The following is a 21,233-nucleotide window of genomic DNA, read 5'->3' as shown; positions in this document are numbered from 1 at the left end:
TCTTCACAATTGAGCTTAAATAAATTTCAGTCAAAACCAGTTGGCTAGAAACCGCTTGGCTCTAATTCCTTGTTGGCTCAAACTAGAGGACCAATTTCTTTATTCTGAAGGAAAACATTCCCGCTTGGTTCAATTTTTCAAGGCTTGAGGCATTTTTGCTGGTCCCTTGGAGTTCAAGTCAAAAGGTTTCTACTGTAGTATAAACTAGTATATGCGTTGTGTTTGATTATAAAAACAAGACATGGTTGTGTAGAAAATTAACTTTATTTATCATAGTTTAATAGCAATATAATACACAATACAATCATCATTGCACACATAAATGAGACATCCATAATAATATAAAGTAAATAACAAACATCAGTACTCAGAAATGTACAGATAGTGAGAGTTAATGGGTTGCAAAATATTAACAACGGATAAATTGTATAAAATTGGCAGATTTTAGATATAATGCATACAAGTTAATGCTACAATGAATTATTGTTTAACTAAAGACCCATGTTACAATCTATTTAATAGAATATAATTTCAAACTTGGGTGCAGCAAAACATATGCCAATGTCTGTCTTGTTTTTTCCATTTGAACAAGGTGCATGACTAAATAAATATCAAAGCTAGAGTTATGGGCCTTTCTATGCATGCGCATATTGTCCCTGGCAACAGGTGTACCAAGTTTCATTTGAATATCTTGGAACAGGTTTTAAGTTTACAGCCAAGGTTAAAGTTTATGCACAATGACAAAATTATCAATAACATTAAATATTTTTTTCCCAAAATAAAAACAGAGAATTAAAATTCAAAAACTTATTTCTCTGTGGTAATAGCTGAATACATTAACAAAATTGCAATATTGAACCATAGGGCCATCTTATGAATTAGAAATTAAAATTAAGAGTGAAGTATTATGTCAGTGTTTTAAATTAACATTCCAAAACCTGACCAATTAAGCTTTTAGCTTGTAAAAAGATCTTATATTTTCTCAGAAATATTTTGAGAAAAAGCGATTGTACAAAAAGTGTATCGATTATATGGCCCCATCATGTTGCGGTCCATTCAAACTTACACTTGAAAGAAACAGTAGAGCAATATATGGCGTATTTTCATTTATTATTTTCATTTATCCGATATGATGCTTTGAGATCAACTTAATTAAGTAACGGAAGGAATACATGTAATGACAAACAGATCTAAATTCACAAAAGCCTTATGTTGTTACAGCACACAAAAGTTAAAAACATTTTTTTTTGCACTTTTTCTAATTATTTCATAACAATACCAGTATGTCCCTTCTATTTTGAACAACTTAGAACTTCTGAATTTCAACCATTGTAAAATGCTATAGAACCCAGCTTTTGGGGCTAAATTAGGCAAAACATAACAAATAAAGAGGAAAAACATTATTTGCTACTAAATTGTGCAATTGTTGTAAGTATTTGACTAGCAAGTTAAATTGTCATTTACTCACTTCAGTTTACATGATTTTTCCACACTTATTCTAACTTGTTCACACTCTGTCTCCACTAATGGAATCCACTGAAGGATTCTGATTAAATAATTTAGAACGCTTTCACAAAAAACAACCTCTATAGTTTTGCTTAGTCATTCATTGGTTTTATTAAATGGGTTTTTCGGCAGTTTATGCTTGTGCGATGGTTAGTATAGAGACAGTTGGCGCTAAACACTATTCTAGTTATTTATTTTTGGTCTTCTGAACAATTAAGTTGGCAATACTATTAACTTAAAGAAGCATTTCAGTTCTTCTTAGAGTACCCTTGAATAATAACTCCATCTTAACAAAATTACAAATATTGCGTTGAAAATATAATAGCAAATCAAGCAAAATATTCAAAACAAAGAGTATGCATAGATAAACAAGTAATAAATTGCAAGCTGAAAATGAACACAAAACAAATAATACTTCTTGTAAAGTAAAAGCTAAACAACTAAATCATAAAACAAGTTATTTTACTGAAATAAAAGTGAAGCTTTACCATGTTAAAACAATTTTTTTTAAAAAGAAATAAAAAAAGGAGGATGTACTTTAAATAACTTTTCTGAAGCTATTTACCTCTTTTCTACGGGTGACTTTCCCGAAGCTATTCACCACTTCAGGGTGACTTTCCTGAAGCTTTTTATATGTAACCACATTAAGGTGTCTCCTAAAGCTATTAACAGCAATAGGGTAACTTTCCTGAAGCTATTTATATATAGCCACATTTAGCTGACTTTCCTGAAGCTATTAACCGCTATAGGGTGACTTTACCGGAGCTATTTATATAGAGCCACATTTAGGTGACTTTTCTGAAGCTATTAACCGCTATAGGGTGACTTTACCGGAGCTATTTATATAGAGCCACATTTAGGTGACTTTCCTGAAGCTATTTATATATAGCTACATTTAGCTGACTTCCCTAAAGCTATTAACAGCAATAGGGTAACTTTCCTGAAGCTATTTATATATAGCCACATTTAGCTGACTTTCCTGAAGCTATTAACCGCTATAGGGTGACTTTACCGGAGCTATTTATATAGAGCCACATTTAGGTGACTTTCCTGAAGCTATTTATATATAGCTACATTTAGCTGACTTCCCTAAAGCTATTAACAGCAATAGGGTGACTTTCCTGAAGCTATTAACCACTAAAGGGTGACTTTCCCAAAGCTATTTATATATAGCCACATTTAGGTAACTTTCCTGAAGCTATTAAGGAGACTTTGCTAAAGCTATGTTAACTGTTATGGTATGTATAATATATACAATTGGTGCTACCATTTCATGCACAATAAGAAAATTAAAAAGAATTGATTCAGAATTTCATGGAACACAATTCATTTTCTAATAGCTGAAACATTCATTGAACTTGCATGATAAAAACAATAAATGAAATGACTAAATGTAAGAAATTAGGGTTTAAATGTAAAATAAAAGTTCATTCATTAATAAAACATGACAACAAAGTGATAGTTAAATTGAAAATATGCTTCAAATATTAAAATACATTTCATTGAAAAACTGAGATGGGATTTCCTAAGATACAATACACAAATAAATAATCATTCAAACTTATTGCTCTGTTTAACATGAGTAACTATCAAACACTTACAAAACATGATTAACTTACAGCATAATTTTGGTCAAAGTTCAAAGCACATAATTGCAATGAATTTCCTGAGAAATTCATTTGTGAATATTTCATAAGCTTCACAAAAGCCTTGATGTGTATAAATGACTAGTTCCACACCCGATACTTACTACATGTACATCCAATATAATTATGCACCATTATTGTTAACCACTATAAAAACTGATGACAACAATGATAGATGATTTCACAGGTTTGAACATTTAACATTCATTATTTCAATATTGTTCAAAGAAATATAATTCATTCATTAAATTCTAATATACACAACTTCCTATACACAAGTCAAGAAAGATTTCACAAACATCTACAAACAACTATCACACTTGTAACTTTACTTTGGTCTGAGAATATTTGGGAATTTGTCAATGCATTTCTGTCCATTAACTTCTTAGTCTATTTTCCTGTATTATTTCAACAAACCAAAACCCAAGCACTTTTCCAAAGAACCACAGTCACTCAGGCACACTTAATTTGAATCAACCAATCACAACATGCTTTTCAAGTTTTTCAAATTCAAACTGACCAATCACAAGCCACTAAACATTTGTAGCCAGTTTTGAAGTTGTATTGTCAGCAGTTGGTAGCCGAAACGGTTCCACAAGATCAGCGGAAGCTCGACCTGAAAAATCTGTCGTGGACACACGGCCACTTGTAAAGTCTGTGGCAGAAACGCGGCCGGATGTGAAATCGTTCACGGAAGTTCGACCACTCGCCAACTCGTTTGCAGAAACTCTGCCACTCGTGAAATCCGTCCTCGATGGACTTCTGAATGTGGAGGGGATGTATCCTGTACTGTAACTGTTCTCAAACCTGGAAATAAATATTAATTTTGCTAACTATTCAAGTATACAGCATGAACAAGACTGAACTCATACTCAAATAGAAATGTTCACAACTTTTTAAACTATACAGTTGTTCAAAAAGTTACCTTGCTACCAAGGTTTATGACGTATTTTGAGGAAGTGATACATGTATATGAAGGTATGCATAAATTTTTCTCTGCCATTACAAGGCAATTTCCTGAGGAAATGATTATGTACTAAGAAACACCAATTAAGACAAAACTAAAGAACTGCTCAAGTGAAAATCCCTTTACAAGTATTACCAACTACTTGGCTTAAATTGATGGAGCAAATAAGCTTAGAACTTTGTAAGAGAACAAGGAAGTAATGCGCTCACCTGTTGAGTGGTCCTAAATCATCCACCCCTTCCCCGTACAAATGACCATTGGTGTGATTGGTCGGCATGGTACCATATCGCTCCGTATCATAACATACATACTGGCCAGATGTGTTCCCAACCTTCGCATCCACCTGACAAATTCAAAAGGGGATAAGAAATCTTCATATACATATGATCAACTGTTTCTGATAGTATTGTGTTTCATCAACAATTCTAACACTCATGATAATCAATATCTGGAATCATTTAATAGTATCGTAAATGACTGGGTATTAGACGCCCTTTTTTCCCTCAGATTTCGATGCAAAAAATGCCTGCGTGTAACACCCAGTAACAATTTTTTAAACTTTTTTTCTGAGGTCGATTTCAAGCCTCGAGTTTGTTTAAATTTATGTAGAAAGGGATGTTACTCACGTCATCAATCGAGTATATATGAGTTAAAACGGCAGTTGAAGATCGGGATATGGTATATCGTAAGACGTTTATAATTTAAACAAAAATATTTTTCGATTAAAGTTATTCAATATTATTTTGAAAAATAAATTGAATTGAACAATAATTAAACTTGCATATATAAAAAGGCAAAGTTGGGAACTATCAAAATATTTTTTGGCAGTTGTACAAGAAGGTGTGAAAAACTTGACTGCTTTTAACCTGTTTATCAATGGTCATTAACTAATTTATTACTCATATAAGTGTAAATCCTTCATCAAGTTAATTAAAACACCATTTTATACATGCATTGAATAGTATACAAGTAATTCAGAAATATAATTTATCACCATTTTTTTAGAATGGATTTGCAAAAGTATCGAGTAAAGCATTTATCTTTCAAAAAACATGAATGCATGCCTTTATCATGAAATTAAAATCTCGCTATCTGCCAGACCATCAAATAGTGTGATTGCATTAGAACAACATTCTTTATACAGGTTGATGAATTTTTATTTCTTTAATGATTATGTTTTTAATTTTTAACTCTTTACTTTGATGATCAAAACAAAAAAGGCATATTAAGGTACAGTTAAAAAATATTGATGATATATTGGGGCATTTTTAACAGGGGAATTTGTGGCCATAAAGCTATTGATTAAAAAAAAAACACATTTATAGATGTAATTGTTTTTATTTGTACCTAAATCAAATCATTTTTATGTTTTTAATCATTTCAGTCAAATGAGTTGAAAATGAAAATGCATTAAAATAAAAAAATAAAAAATTTCGGCATCCACTTATATTGTGCGCATTTAAATAACATACATCATCAAATTCTGCGGAGTATCTGTAATTGTAATCCTGCCGCCATTGGTCCATAAGGGTGGATTTGGTCATCTCCGACGGAGACTCGTTCTTGTCACGTTTCTTTATTTCCGTATTGCTGTCCGTCTCTGCGTAGGACTCTGAACAAAGCATAAGGTATGTTTCATACAAATATTCACCAATAAAGCAACTATATTAGTTATAACAATATATTGCAAGGAAAGGTGATCAAATTTTTAAACAAAAATATGTTTTCATAACACTGAATGATTGGAATTGTGAGATCAAGGCCTTGCAAAACCAGAAATGGTTGACACTTGGCCATGTTAGTGGGTAATGAAATGTATACATGTGCTCCCAAATATGAAATTTTATAAGTGATGTTATTAAAAACATGATTGTTCATTACTCACCATTGTCGGAATGTCGACACTTGTAGTAGATGATACACGCAATAACGATGATGAAAATAACCGCTACCCCTCCCACCGCACTGCCGATAATCACTGCCATCTGTACTTCCTCTGTAAGCCAAGAAAATTCCCTGATACAACTACCAGCCTCTATATTTGTCACATCACAGATTTTTGGGAGAGAATGAATAATTGACATATTATCTTAATTCAATCTGTTCTAAGAGCAAAATTGATGTTTTATTTTCAAAATTAATGTTTCTGTCTTGCCTCCCAATTCCTGTGACATTGCACATTTATCAAATATGATTGCTATTGCATTTCCCTATATCAGTTCACATCAAATTTTGTTACTTAATTTGACGTTAAATGAAGTTTTCTGCCCAATACGTTTTACATATAAAGCCTTCAATGTGTGTCAGGTACTGTTTGGTTGATAAACCTTTTGGCTTTAAAACTCTTAATCTGACAGCAAATCTTTTCTTAAAACAATAGACCTGTACCCAGAAGTATGGGCACAGAGATGGCATTCACATATTCATTCTGGTAGTTCACAAAATCTAGAAATGTTTCAATACAATTAAAAATGTATCTATGTAAAATGTCATCAACATCACATTAAAGCAACAAAAACTCGCATATTAATCCATACATTTAAGTAAAATGAAAGTAAAAAATCATGAAGAACAGTTTTTCCCCAGACAAACTGTAAAAATATCTAACACACTCAGCAAAAATGAACTTTGCTGATTTTCTAATTGCTATCAACCACCCCTCCAGCCTCTCTTTGTCACAGTGTTTTAAATCAATATTACCATGATTACTCAACGGTACTGGGATTTTCACATTGTACATTTGGGAGACAAATTCTTCAGTATGGTAATTATTTTCTAAGGACTCCATTAAGCTCCTAAATTTCCTTGTGTTTTGACATTATTTTAGCAGTGTCTTTCTTTTTTATGTGGGCTTTCTAATCAATGTGCGTGGAACAAAACATTCTAACACTGATAAATTCAGTCAGAAATTAAGTTAGTCTCAAATTAAATTGATAGACTAATGTTTCAGTCGAACAATATTTTCTTTTTTTAAGTAATTCATTTATATTGCTTCCAAGAATAAAAGGTTCTTATTCAAAGGTGGACATTCCAAGCATACACACATTTTACATCCGGCCTGTACATTGCACATAAATTCACCAAATATTAATTCAACTTTCTATCTTAGATTATCTTACCAGATTTTTCCAACTTAATCATGAGGGTTGCAGAGCCCTTAGTGTTTATCACAGTACAGTTGTAAATCCCAAAATCCTCCTCCTGTACATCTAATATCTGCAAGCTACTTTTCCCGCCAAATGGCAGTCCTTCCTCTGGGGCGGAAAATCGGCCGGATGAAGCATAATCGATCGGCTGGCTATTCCGGGACCACACAAAAATTGGTTTTGGTGAGGAAATACTGAGGCACTGTATCATGGCTCGATCCCCAATGGAAGCATACTGGGTGGCGTCACTTGTAATCTGAGGTGGACCTGGTGAAGAGAAGAAATAGAAAAAAATAAATATTTGAAACTCAACATTCTTTGGCTAATAAACAATATTTTAGATGGCTGCATGCTAAGAAAACAAATTTAAATATTTAGATACGAAAATTTTAACCTTGAGAACTAAAGTTTCATTGGTACTGAGCACTAAAGTACTAAACAACATCCTCACCATTCTCCGTAACATAAATATCCCGACTGATCTCATGGAAGCCGAGCACTGTGGCAGTACACGTGTAAACCCCAAACATGCCCTCGCGTACACTGGGGATCACATATATGGACCCAGTGTGGAGTACTGAGTACTTGTTTTGCCGTCGCCAGGTGATCTCAGCAGTCGGGTTGCCCTCTGCCTCGCATACAAGCTCTGCACGCTCGCCCTGGTCCACTGACACATGCGCTGGGTCACCCTTGAATTTTGGGCCATCTATTGGGACAAGAATATACATTTTTAATGAATAACATTTTCTGTATTTTTATAGGGCTTAAAAACAACAAGGTAACCGAATCTTCAGCACATCAGAACTTGGTTACTATCGAATAATACCATATTATTTGAATGTGGCTTGAGAATGCAGCAGATTACACACTCTCTGGGACATCAAAACCATTTTTAGAAATCAAATTAAAGAAAAAGTTTTAAATTTGTATGACGCTGAACCACCCTGATATAAATATTTATAACTATTAAACCAATGGAGAGATTTACTAGAGCATGGTTATCCTGGACAAACAAATGCACATGGACTTGGATTCAATACAGTATGTCATTACTAAGGGTGGTCGTAATCCATCATATCAATTACATAATGGAGAGAGGCTATTAACAATGATCAAAGCACATACACAATATATTTAAGGAGTGTTCCACTGCTGTCGTCCCCACGCTGTTTTCAGCCTCACACCTGATAATCTGCCCATGGAAATCCCGCGTTATTCGGGGGATTGTGTACTGATAACCATTGACATCTGCCTGCAGTTCTCCATTTCTGTACCATCTAAAAATATATGAATTTGTGCATTATCAGTTTCACAGGATCAACCAATCAAGTTCTTTACTTTTTTTTCATGTTTCCTTTTCAATGTATTTGAAATAACCAAATATCCTGAATATAAATAGTGTTTTAATGTCTTCATTTGAATTTCATTGCCATAATCTATATTAGGGGATTTTTTTAAGAGAAATCAAGACTTACCGTAAGCATTTTAAACTGTACATCCGTACACTTGTATGAGTGGTTAACATAAAGATGGCAGTCCAAGTTTGATTGAGATTTATTAATTGTGTCAATGTCAAGTTATAGAGGATAATTGTATTGTTTCAGTTTAACATACCCGGTATGCAAGATATTTCACCAAATGAGCATCATAAGTAATATTTCATGAGTGCCTTTGCCACTAGTGAAATATTTACTTTTGGTGTTAAACAAGGTGATGTAAATTGCAGTACTGAATCAAACAATTTTTAATTTTATTTCATGATTATGATATAAAGAAAACAAAATTTAATTGATACTTAACAGGAAAACCACGCAAAATTTCAACCGAATGACATCATACCGGAAACAAAATTAAATGACTCATTGCATTTTCTCCCCTGCATTGTAGGCGTTAATGGTATCATTTTTTACATTTCTACACTGCCTCAAATGAAGAGTTTATAGAGAAATAATCCACCGTTATTTCAATAAACCCCTGGAAAGCATGAAATAAGTTTTACATCACACCAGTGTAATAAAGGTAAATACAAAATGGTTCTTAAAATTACACACAAAAGATGTGATCTGAAAGAGACATCTCTATGGATGACAACTCTGCCTACCTCCATGTAATCTGGAAGGGGTTTGCCTCCCCTGAACAGGTAAATTTCACTTCATCAACCTCCCGGATTGTCCTGTCGGGATTGCTGTGGGTCAACGTTAATTTTGGGGCATCTGTAAGGTATTATTTCAATTTAAAATTCCAAAATTCTTCTTTGATGATAACGTGAACTCTACAGAGTGGAATACCACCATAATGCACTTGATGGAATAGAGATCAAAATATTTTCCTAGATGTATTGCTTGCAGATATGTATTTGTATATAATAAAGTATAAAAATGGTGTTTATAAAATGGACTCATTATACCATTACCTGGTTATGATAATCTCTTAACGCTGCACTTATACAGATTGACTGTTTTGACAACTTTTTTTTATTTTTTGCGTTACTGTATGGAAACCAGTGATTGCTGACAAAAGATCTGATCACAGTTTTTTAGAATTATGTTCGAGAATTGATGTTTTATGGCTAAAAGCGATAAGATAAAATGATTTAGATCTGTTTTATTGTGAGTTATCATATATGAATGAATTGAAGGCACTGATACCAAAATCAGCTGATTCTGAGACAAAAATTAAAATATGTGCAATCTGTTAGAGAAATGGCATTTGGAAGATCAACAAACTAAACTCTATTTCAAACATTCATCAACAGAAATTTTATGAACACCATTGTCAACTGCGTACATTGAACATCCAGTGTAGCCTGTGTCCAGAGCGGCTCTCCTTCTTTCAATGCCATGTTCCATGCCCCACACTCAATCTTCTTCCCCGCGTCTGATGGCTGGGCTGTTATTGTAACGATGCCTCTCGTATCGACACGCTTCCCATCAGGCTGTGTGGTGGTAAGCTCGTACGTGTTTTCCATGATGCGTACATCATCTTTTTTCCAAGTTATTTGAGCTTTCGGTTTCCCATTGAGAGCATCGCAGGTCACGTTCGTTGGCTTTTCAAGGGTTACAGGAATGGTGACCTTTCCTGAGAGAATTGGTGGGCTTGGGGGAACTGAAATGTTCAAAGAAATAATCATCTAAAAAAAACTAGGCCCACAATTTAACCACGATGAGCTAGGCTTAAACTATGCTTGAATAATTAAATTTTACTCCCCAGTCTTTATGAAGAATAACAAATTGTTATTAACAACATGTATTATAACAACCACACTTGCACACACTTAAAAAAAATTCCTCCTTTTACAAGATTAGAACTTTAATTTTTCAAATTTGAAATTGCATGTTTTACAGCTCAATTTTGACTGGGAAAATCCTTTCTTAATTACAGTTCTAAAACAAATCAATCCCACATCCGCGTTTTTACATGTCTGTTTTCTACATCAAACATCAGAAATACATCCCCCAAAGATCTTATTACCGTGCGTTGCAAAATTAGCTAATGACACTAACTTCATGTAGGATGAAATTTGAATAATTGAACAAGTATCATGCGAATAAAAAAGGATCAGAACCAAATTCAGCTTTTTGCAATTTAAGCTTTAGCTCTAAGAACCGCTAGACATGAACGATTTTGCACTCCGCTCTAACATCATTGCAATAAAAAACAAAACATCAAAGACTTAAAAGCACATATCAACATTAGTTATATCTCTATGTTGAAGCCTACTGATTTGTTTTGTTTCAAAATGATAGTTTTGCGAAAAATTAGCCTCCAAGATGTAGGGCTACCTGGATTTACATAAAATATGGTGGGAGGTTTTGAAAACAAAAAAAACAACTTTATATGTAAGAAAGCCAAGAGCCCAACTTTCAGATGCCAGTGTTGTGTGTTGTGTTTTTATCTGTTTTATCATAAGGTATAGCCTGCACAATTATGACAACAGATTTATTGAACTTGATTCCCGCATCCATATTTACAATGGTAACAAAGGTGTTCAGAGTTGCGTTATTTATTATTGTTAGTTTCAACTATTTATGAGTTATGGCAAAAAGTTTCTGTTTTTGCATGACAAATGACAAGTATAATAGGTCTTGATACACACAATTGAACTGGCATTGGTGGTACAAAATTTCAGGTTCATATTTTCAATTATTTTTGATTTTTGGCAAAAAGTGACTGTTTTTGCATGACAAATGGCAAACACATGAGCAAGAGTTATGCAAGAGTTATAAGCCTCCATACAATCCCGCATTTTGGCATTTGTAACATTTGTACAAAGTTTCATGTTAATATCTTCAACTGTTACGGAGTTATTTTATTTGTGTGAGAAAGGACACTATAATTTTTATTATTATGTACCTGGGGTAAGTCATACATAACCCTTTCTTTATATCCGGCCATTACCTAACACAGTGACGGTTGCCATGTTACTGATGATTCCTTCATCGCTGTCCCCGGGTGACACCTGGCACGTGTAGTTGGTGTCGTCAATGAGCTGGAGGTTGTCAATCTTCAGACTGTACTCCTCTGTAATACACACAATAAAGAAATCACAGTGGGTGAAAGTCAGACGTTCTAATTATTGTTTTTGCTTCAATGTACAGAGATCGCAGAAACAACTCTCAGAGTCCATTTCGTGGTAAGAAATCTGGGGACAGAATTTCAATTTAAATATCAATCAAGTTTAATCGTAATTAAAGTTATACTTTTGTTATATTTTCGTTAAATTGCTACATATTTGTGTAGACTGAGTTTGAGACATACCCGGTATACGAAAATGAACACAAATTGAGAAAATAAAAAACATATAATCTTGTTGTCATTTTTTATGTTTATAGAAATTAAAGATAAAGACTGTTTAATGAAATCGTGCCCTGGGCATTGGTGTCATTTCTGATACGCCTAGTTGGGGTTCAATCTTGTATCCCCTTGGATAAGATGTAAAGACAACACTCATTAGACCACATTACCATCTGATTGTAATGATATGGTAATTCCCATAGAGTGAGTCAAACAGTTGATTAGGGTTAACAAAGGCACCTCCTTTATGGCATAACATGGTCAAGTTTTGTGTCACTGAAACTTTGTCACCATCTTGTCTGTGAATAATTTGAACAGAGATGTAGCCATCCTGAAGCATATGCTCAAGCTCGGCCTTTATCCATGCATAATTTATTAGATGTCGAAACATGGTCTGCCATAAGTATTTCCTAATTAAGTCCTACTGATAAACCCAATTACCGGCTTATCAAGTTAATTAGTAATACAATATAAGTATGTGACAAGAAACAGATGAATACTAAACGCTTACTAATACATTTCAAATCATTGTTAACCAATGTCATAATTAGTGCTGGTTTAAACAGCGACACTGCTCATTTAATAATAGGCCCACGCCCTGCATCATATTTGAAATTCCAGCGTTATTGTTTCTGACCAAGAATGAGTTTTTAAAGCAATCAAAAAGAAAAATTGAGCCCCATGTTTTCTATAATGAAAAACTTTTGTCAAAGTCATTTATTTGCTATGTTTGTTTCCTATTATAGCATTTTTGTTAATTTCTAAAAAAAAGAAGAGCTTTTCTAAAATTTATTAAAATCATACATGTTTCCCAATCAGAAAAGCTCTGACTATCTTCACAAAATAGTTTCAGAAGGTAAAGCTGTAAAAAACATTTTAATATGGTAATAGTATTATAGATAGCTAATACAATTGTAAAAAATAATGAGCAACATTTGAGAGCTAGGACAACTTGAAATTTGATTAAAAAGCAATGTCACTGTATGATGCAAATGCCCTAAATGGGAAGGATCAACCATACAGTGTATCAGTGACCTTGTCTTTGAACATCTTTGGAAAAAAATAACTTTAAATGACGGAATACAATTGTCTTTTTAAATGAACACTATTTAAAGTTGTGAAACATGTGATTTGATAAGCATACAATTTCACCAATTATTGGATGTGTTGCCTGCCCACAATGTTTCTAATAAAGATTAACATGACCTTGATCTTTGACCTTTCAACACCAATATCAATCGGGGGGTCATCCACTGAACAGGTCCAATGCTATTACCAAGTTTGAAGGGTCTACACCAAATAGTTCTATGCTAATCTAAAATAATAGACGTTTGATACGGGATTCTTCTAATCCCTAACTACATGAACGATTTGCCATATAACCGTACAAAAATCTGTCCAATTACAATTATTTGTACTAGTTGCACACCACCAGACATTGCAATCCCTATATGGCTGCCATGCTTCTTAGAAATTTGATATTCCAGAGAACTAAAGTCACATCTTTTTCAGACTATGACCAAAACACATGCACACTATCCATTATTCAGAAATGTTATTACCCAAATTGAAACCACAATAAATTTAAGCAGCGATAAACTAAGGTTTGCAGGACAAGCAGAATTAAATCCCTCCATACCAGTCAACATAAAATTAACAACAAAATATAAAACTTTTTTTACAGCGCTAGAGTAATGTATCTCTGACTATCTTATGTCAGTCTAAGAAAGCATCAGGCTTGGTTAATTACATTTTATTACAGGGAAAATGAGCAATTTCATTACATAATGTTTCCATTAACGGTCCAATTTTGGATTCCAGACATTCTCCATTTTAATTTGACTCTAAAATGAAATGTCAAAGACTTTGAAGAATGTTATCAATACGATTTATATTTCTTCATTAATTATAATGCATGTCTTTCTCCTTAAAAGAGTAATAAGGCCTTACATAAGAGAAGTTATAAATCCTATATACATGAAAATCAGGGTTCATCAAGAATACTTGATGTTTGCACTTTTGTGTGGGCAAATGACAATCGAGGATGTTTCAAATTTCTTTTTCTTTAATTTTATATTGATCCATTCTGACGAATGAACCAAAAACATTTTCATAGAGTATACTTACCACCAAAGCTTACTTGATAAACTGGTGTCGGTCAGTAGTTAAAGGTAGTATATATGCTTGGTGTTTGCATTTTTGGGTGGGCCAATTTAATGACAATCAAGGATTTTTTGAATTTCTGTTCATTAATTTTATGCAGATCAATTCTGACGAATGCACCAAAAAACAGTTTCATAGAATATATTTTCCACCTAGGCTAAATACTTTAATATTAACAAATGTCAGCAGTAAAATGTAGTTCAACCTTGGTGTTTGCATTTGTGTATGGGCCAATGACAATCGAGGATATTTTAAATTTTCTGTTCATTAATTTTGTTGATCCATTCTGAGGAATGTACCAAAAATAGTTTCATAGTGAATATTTTCCACCAAAGCTTACTAGTTAAACTGGTGTCTTGTCAGTCGTCATAATTTAGGTTGTATACACTTGGTGTTTGCATTTTTGGGTGGGCCAATGACAATCAAGGATTTTTTTAAATTTCTGTTCATGAATTTTATGTACATCGATTCTCACTAATGTACCAAAAACAGTTTCAAAGAGTATATTTTGCACCAAGGCTAAATACTTATTAACTTATTAAGTGTCAGTAGTAAAACAAAGCTCATACTTGGTGTTTGCATTTTTGTGTGGGCCAATGCCAATGTAGAATTTTTCAAACTTTCTGTTAATTCATTTTATTTAGATCGATTCCGATGAATGTACCAAAAAAACAGTTCATAAAGTATATTTCCTGTTCATTATTTTTATGTAGACTGATTCTGATGAATGTACCAAAAAACAGTTTCATAGTGTATATTTTCCACGAAGGCTTACTTGTAAAACTAGTATCAGTAGTAAAAGGTAGCACATATTAAATGTTTGCATTTTTGTGTGGGCATGCAATAAAATCGAGGATTTTTATAAATGTTCTGTTTATTAATTTGACGTAGGTAGATTCTGACCAATGTAACAACAAGCACCAAATAAATTAAGAGTCCAATTTTGTTAAGGTACAGAAAAAAGAGCTGACTATCGTTTCATACCTTTTTTTTCTTTTTTTTTAAAAGTACTACAGCACTTTTAATAAGGTATTTCATTGGATGAAAATCTTACATTCATTGCCCTAGATTTATTTTAGTGTTAACATCAAATATAGATCAGCTTGAAGGTCTGTTAGGGGAAAAAAACAATATAAATGATGAGCTAAATTAATTAAAAACATACAAAGTAAATTCTCAACATTCTAATAACTAATTCATATAATCAGAGCTCATATTACAAAAGACTGCAGGCAGAAATGTAAATCAATTGCATAATGAATGGTATCGCTGAATATCAGACTGAATATCAGCATCAATGTCAATACTATCATTCATTTCTTTATCAAATCCATTTTTTTTATTGAAAGCCATCAGCCATCTGCAGTGTTTAAATGGGGGTAATATGAGGCTTTTTAGCACATAGCTTTTTTAGAAATGCATATTAATTTATTGGAGGGGGCTGCAGTTTTTTTTAATAATTTTGCTACTGAATGTATTAAGTACCATAAACTTCCAGTAGGAACTAGAATTTTGTGATTTAAATATGTAAAATGCCTGCTTGAATCGGGCTCTTTTTTTAATAGAAAATGCTGTAATGATTATTTATTTGGAGGATTAATGTTGGCGATAGTAAATGGGGCTATATATTTTATTATTGAGCTGAGTTGAGATACTATGCCATAATGCAAGTAATTATTGTATCCAAGATTCAATTTAAAGAGCAGCTGTATATTTGACAAACTTCGTCCGACACCTTGCCAATGACGGACTAAATGTTCCCTATATAATTGCCATACACAACAAAAAAACTTTACTACATATAATCTTATGATGTAAGTGTAAACTTCATATATTAATTTTTTAACATGCATTTTAAACACTTGTTGACATGACAAAAACATTTTCAGAACTTTTGAAGAAATCTCGTGGAAGCTTAAGTGCCCACTTTTTAAGTGTATTAAACTTGCATAAAAAGCATGTTTGCACCCTAAAATATGGCATATTTTTCTGGCGATGGATATTATTCTTTTCAAGATGAAAAACAGCCAAATAATACCATCAGTTTCAGTTTTTGTAATATCTCCAAAGATCAATGATAAAATAATATGACACCCAAAAGAATATGTTGCAACGAATTTGCATGTCTTTCATAAGAAACTTTTCTTCACAAAAATCAAATTGAAAATATCTGCCCTAAAGGTTCCTTCTGCCAAATATATTTTACCAAAACAAGACTTGATGATGCTGAAAATGTCTTGAAAAGAGATGAGAGAGTTATGATTCTAGGTCATTAAATTGTACTTTAGTTTGTACTTTAGCTGACAAATATTCACGCAATATTATAATTATTATTTAAACTGAATGAAAACCACAGAACAAGACAAACCATATTGAGGGATGGAAGCAAACACCTTCTCAGTGATACCTGTACTTCGGTGATTTTTTACCATTTTAGGAATAAAGCTCGGGCCTTTAAAAATGGGAAAGATGCATTAATTATTTGACTTAAAATTGCGATTTTTATCTTCTGATTTGGGGGGAAAAAAAAGCTTTCGAAATGCCCCGGCGAAATAATGACCATGGTCGACCATGGTCCCCACGGTTTTTGACGGTCAACCATGTTTTATCATGGTTAACCATCAAGTACCGTGGGAAAATCATTGCCTGGACCACGGTCGACCATGGTCGACCATGGTCGACCATGGTCTACCATGGTACAAAAAAATATCACCATGGTATACCATGGTTTGACCATGGTTGACCATGGTCTACCATGGTACAAAAAAAGATCACCATGGTATACCATGGTTTTTGAAGGTCAACCATCAAGTACCGTGAAAAAACCCACAGTAGACCATGGTACAAAAGTTTTACTCCGGGAGTCACCATTTCAACCATGGTCTACCATGGTACACCAAGGTTGACCATGGTCAGCCACTGTGACAGCTTACCATAGTCTACCATCATCCTTTTTTATCTGATTCTTTACTTTGGATAAGTCTAAAAATGATTTGTTGATTTTGGTAAATAACAGAAATAGCAACTTAATAAATGTGGTCTTATTCTTTACTGATATTTAGTAAACACACAACTTGTCAACAACAGAAGTTGTGTTTCAGTATTAACCCTTTACCAGCTGTTCTGCTAATTTTAGACTCATCCACAACGAAAGCATCTGATGGAAAGGAAGAATATCTATTGGAAAGGAAGAATGCCAAATTTGAAAACCTTTGAAAACATTGTGGGAAATAGAGCATTTGCTCATTACCGAGCATCTATGCTCCATTCCTCTGTGAAATGATGTTCTTGTGTTTAATTACTGTTCAAGAACTATGCAAAACTGTACTAGAACAGTAACTGATCACTTTTAAGAACAGTTGTACTTGAACAGTTCAAGAATACTTTTTAAGAACAGTTCTTGAATTTTTTAAAGACTATTGTTGTTCTAATACTGTTCTATATTAAAGTCTAGTACAATATAAGAACAGTTCATGAATAGTGCACTTAAAATGTTCTTGAACTGTTCATAAAGACAAGTTGGCACATTTAAAGAATAGTTTATGAACTTTTATGTTCTTAATATGTTCTTGAAATGTTCTTTTTAAACAATTTGGCACATCATAGGAACAGCTTATGAACATGGCAAGTTCTTAAAATGTTCTGCATATGTCTTTGAAAGGAAACTTGTACAAAAACAAGTAGTTGCATCAGCAACAGGCAGGAAGTTGAGGTAGCTGTGGTTACAACTGGCTGGTGCATTTAGTGTAACACATTTGGCCCAGTTATAACCCAAAGATTATAAAAAAAAAAAATAACAAACGTAAAGAAAATTCCATATCAAAATAACATGAACATTAAAATTAAATTTATTTTAATTAAAGCACCACATATATCATATGTATCATGTAAGGTGCCATGGATTGCTGGTCACATTGCCTGGATACAGTAATTTATATTTTTTATATATATATTTTTTTAATAGATTTTTTTATTTATTTTTTGTCAAGATTTTGTCAAGTTATTAGTAACTTTTTTTCATGAAAAATGTGGAATATTTTTTAAAATGACATATATTCACTATCTTGTCAAAAAAAATTAAAATAAAAAAATATAAAAAAAATATTTTATTTTATATAAAATTACTGTATCCAGGCAATGTGACGAGCACCTGTGGTCAACACTGGTTAATTAGTTGTTAAACCGGTTAAATATAATATTTACAAAATACTATAGCCATATTCTAACGTAGCTATATAACTATATTCTAACGGTTACGCATTTAAGACGAAACGCTCTTCACTGGCGGAGATAGTTTCGAACGCCCGCCATTTTTGTCGAAATAATGCGCCAAATAAACTGATGTCTTGTTTCGTTTATTTAAGGTAAGTTCAAGCGATGTAAGGAGTATAATTCAGTAACGTTTATAACGATCTTTTACGCTAATATTATTGTTTAAAATAACATAGCAACATTTTGAAGTAATGAGCAAATATGTTTTGTTGTAATACATTTTCGCGACAAACATACGAAATACGTTTGTGTAGAAACACAGTTAAATGCTTGTTTTTGACTAGCGTTCAGCTAATACTTAATTTATATATATATATTAAAGCAGCTTTTAAATTTGTTTCTTAACGTTGGTAAGCTATTTTTGTCGAGAAAAAGGATCAATTGTAATGGGCCGGCAGCGATGCAAAAGTGGGTGGGGAAGGTCAAAAACTAAAACCTTTAAAAAAGTTTTTATTGTTTTGAGGAACGATCTTTTAGGGGAGTGAAACATATATTTTTGGCGACATGTTAGTAGGGAGTTAACAAATTTTACAATAGAATATTAATATTTTTTATAAAAAAAACTTTCACATTTATTCTAAAAAGTCTGTTGACATTATCACTTTGTTTTCATGTCAAAATGCTCCAGACTACCTATTTAACAATGTTGTGAGTTCGTTATTATATCTTGTCAAATAAAAAAAAAAGTTCTTCAGGTTAATAATGAAAAGTAGTGGATGAGAGATCATTTCCGGGTTACAAATATGTTAATATCTTTTTAAATATAGCTGCAATCAAAACAAAGACATTGTTGATTGGACAGTTTCAATAACTTCGACTCAGTCACAAATATACTCTTTTTGTTTAAAGACAATATAGCTTTTTGATTTGAAATCTGATAAAATCTTATATCATAAAATATGCTCAAATCCTAATTACAGCTCCTCATGTTGCAATGGATAAATGGGTATGAATCATGCTTGTTAAATATTGAACCTCAAAACTAAGAAGAAATTGATTTTTTTAACATTTTTAAATTTTGGTCCTTCAATGGACTTTTGCATCGCTGCCAACCCTTGACCTTTTAAATAACCACTATGCAAGCAAATTATGGTTAAGTGTCTGAAATGTTGTTTCGTCTATTTTAGCCAACCCAAAGGAGCTAACAAATAAATCATCAGTCCTCAAAAGAATCAACCAGTGAAGGAGAAAAACATTCAAAGCCGTAAATTGTCAAATCCATCAGTGAGTAGACTATTTTTTAAAGCAAATGGTAAGATTTTCATTCTGGTTTTGAAAACAATATGGTTGGATGTGTGGAGTGGATTTTATATGTAACAGACAAACACTAATGAGAATCTTTAAAAAAAAATCAGACTCAATAAATTTGAGCTCTTTGGTTCGAAAGAATTAAATAAGCTATCATTAATTTATATACCTGCAACATTGAAATCTTAATTCGCACTGATTTGATAACCAACTGGCCGTTAGTTATTTGAAAATGTTGGCAGTACAAATAAATAAAAGAAATATTTTTCAGGTTGGAAGATGGATGTCAAAGTCTCAGACAACGAAAGGCTTCCAGAGTTAAGAAAAGACCACTTCAACAAAAACAATCATGCAAAGAATGACTGCAAAAAATCTTTTCGCAGATGCGTTTCATCATCAAGTGTATAAGGAAAAGGGACCTGGGTACAGAGACTAGATGTAAATGTCAAGGACTGAAATGAGCAATTCAATGGTTTCTTACTAATTGTGTTTATATGCGTCATAAGAAATTAAAACTGTTATAAATGGATGTGTAGTAATGATGAAATTATCACCCTGTGTCGAATGACATTAACTATTCATGAATTTAGTTCATGAATGACATTTTGAAAAAATAATGTTCATGAACTGTCAAGTTCATTTACTAAGCAGGAGTTCATGAACTTAGTGGGAGTTCATGAACATGATTTGTCCAAATTGTCATTCATGAATAGTTCATGTTATTCTCATCAAACGCTTGACGTCACTGACATGGATAAGTAATTTGCTGGACTAAAGAAGCTCGATACATGGAAAATGATAAATGCGAATCAATTAATACGCTGTCGTTCTAGAATCAAAATAACAACTGTATGACTAACTTTTATCAGTAAATACAAAACTGAGTTTGGCGCGCTGATGCAAAAAATTAAGTCATTAATAACTATGCATTTAAACTCCAGAATTACCTTTAAGATCCATTAATGTACAGGTGCATACTTTTTGTTTCTTAAATACAATAACTTTATCAACTGTGTTAGTTTGAATTTTTTATCCATGTTTTTATGCACATTGGTTAAAAGTACATGTTTGAAAAATATAATGATATAATTAAGGAGAGATAACAGTTTTACTTGCTTCTATGCTGTAAGAGCGCAGTAGGGCATGTGAGCAAATTTCATAAAGCATGTTAGAGCATCTTGGGTCATTTGCTTTCTTACCCTAATGCGTTCATACAGCATAAGCGCAGTAAAATGTGAGCAGTACTTGTAACTTTAATACATAATCATAAATGAAAAAAATGTTCATTGTGGTAAAACAGAAGCAGTTAAGAAAAGTAATCTACTTTTCATGAAGAATTGAAATTGGTTACCTAAAACTGGAGCTTATAAGAAAGTGTTTTCAATTTTCTTGTTGACTATTTCTTTCATAATAGTGGTTGACATTTTAAACAAGAAAGTTATAATGTAACAATTGTTCAAGATTTGTTCCTAAAACGTTATCGTTTAACAA

The 21,233-nt window shown here is 32.7% G+C and overlaps 1 protein-coding gene across 7 annotated transcripts in view; it reads right to left on the bottom strand.

The window, feature by feature from the left end:
- Window positions 1-251: 251 nt before the first annotated feature.
- The window catches only part of LOC128234831 (irregular chiasm C-roughest protein-like), a 122,251-nt gene continuing 101,269 nt past the window's right edge, over window positions 252-21,233 (bottom strand). For all 7 annotated transcript variants that reach the window (XM_052949366.1, XM_052949365.1, XM_052949363.1 and 4 more), the window contains 10 exons: window positions 11,664-11,786; window positions 10,053-10,370; window positions 9,367-9,478; window positions 8,391-8,542; window positions 7,717-7,971; window positions 7,239-7,532; window positions 6,005-6,115; window positions 5,592-5,731; window positions 4,329-4,462; window positions 252-3,959 (listed from right to left, as the gene is read on the bottom strand). In XM_052949366.1, the coding sequence (XP_052805326.1) occupies window positions 3,686-3,959; window positions 4,329-4,462; window positions 5,592-5,731; window positions 6,005-6,115; window positions 7,239-7,532; window positions 7,717-7,971; window positions 8,391-8,542; window positions 9,367-9,478; window positions 10,053-10,370; window positions 11,664-11,786 (1,913 nt within the window). In that variant the 3' untranslated portion in view covers window positions 252-3,685. The remainder of the gene's footprint in view (window positions 3,960-4,328; window positions 4,463-5,591; window positions 5,732-6,004; window positions 6,116-7,238; window positions 7,533-7,716; window positions 7,972-8,390; window positions 8,543-9,366; window positions 9,479-10,052; window positions 10,371-11,663; window positions 11,787-21,233) is intronic.

Source organism: Mya arenaria, chromosome 5 (assembly GCF_026914265.1).
Source record: "Mya arenaria isolate MELC-2E11 chromosome 5, ASM2691426v1".
Taxonomy (NCBI): domain Eukaryota; kingdom Metazoa; phylum Mollusca; class Bivalvia; order Myida; family Myidae; genus Mya; species Mya arenaria.
The sequence above is the reverse complement of the archived record's forward strand: the minus strand, read 5'-3'. Positions and strand labels throughout refer to the sequence as shown.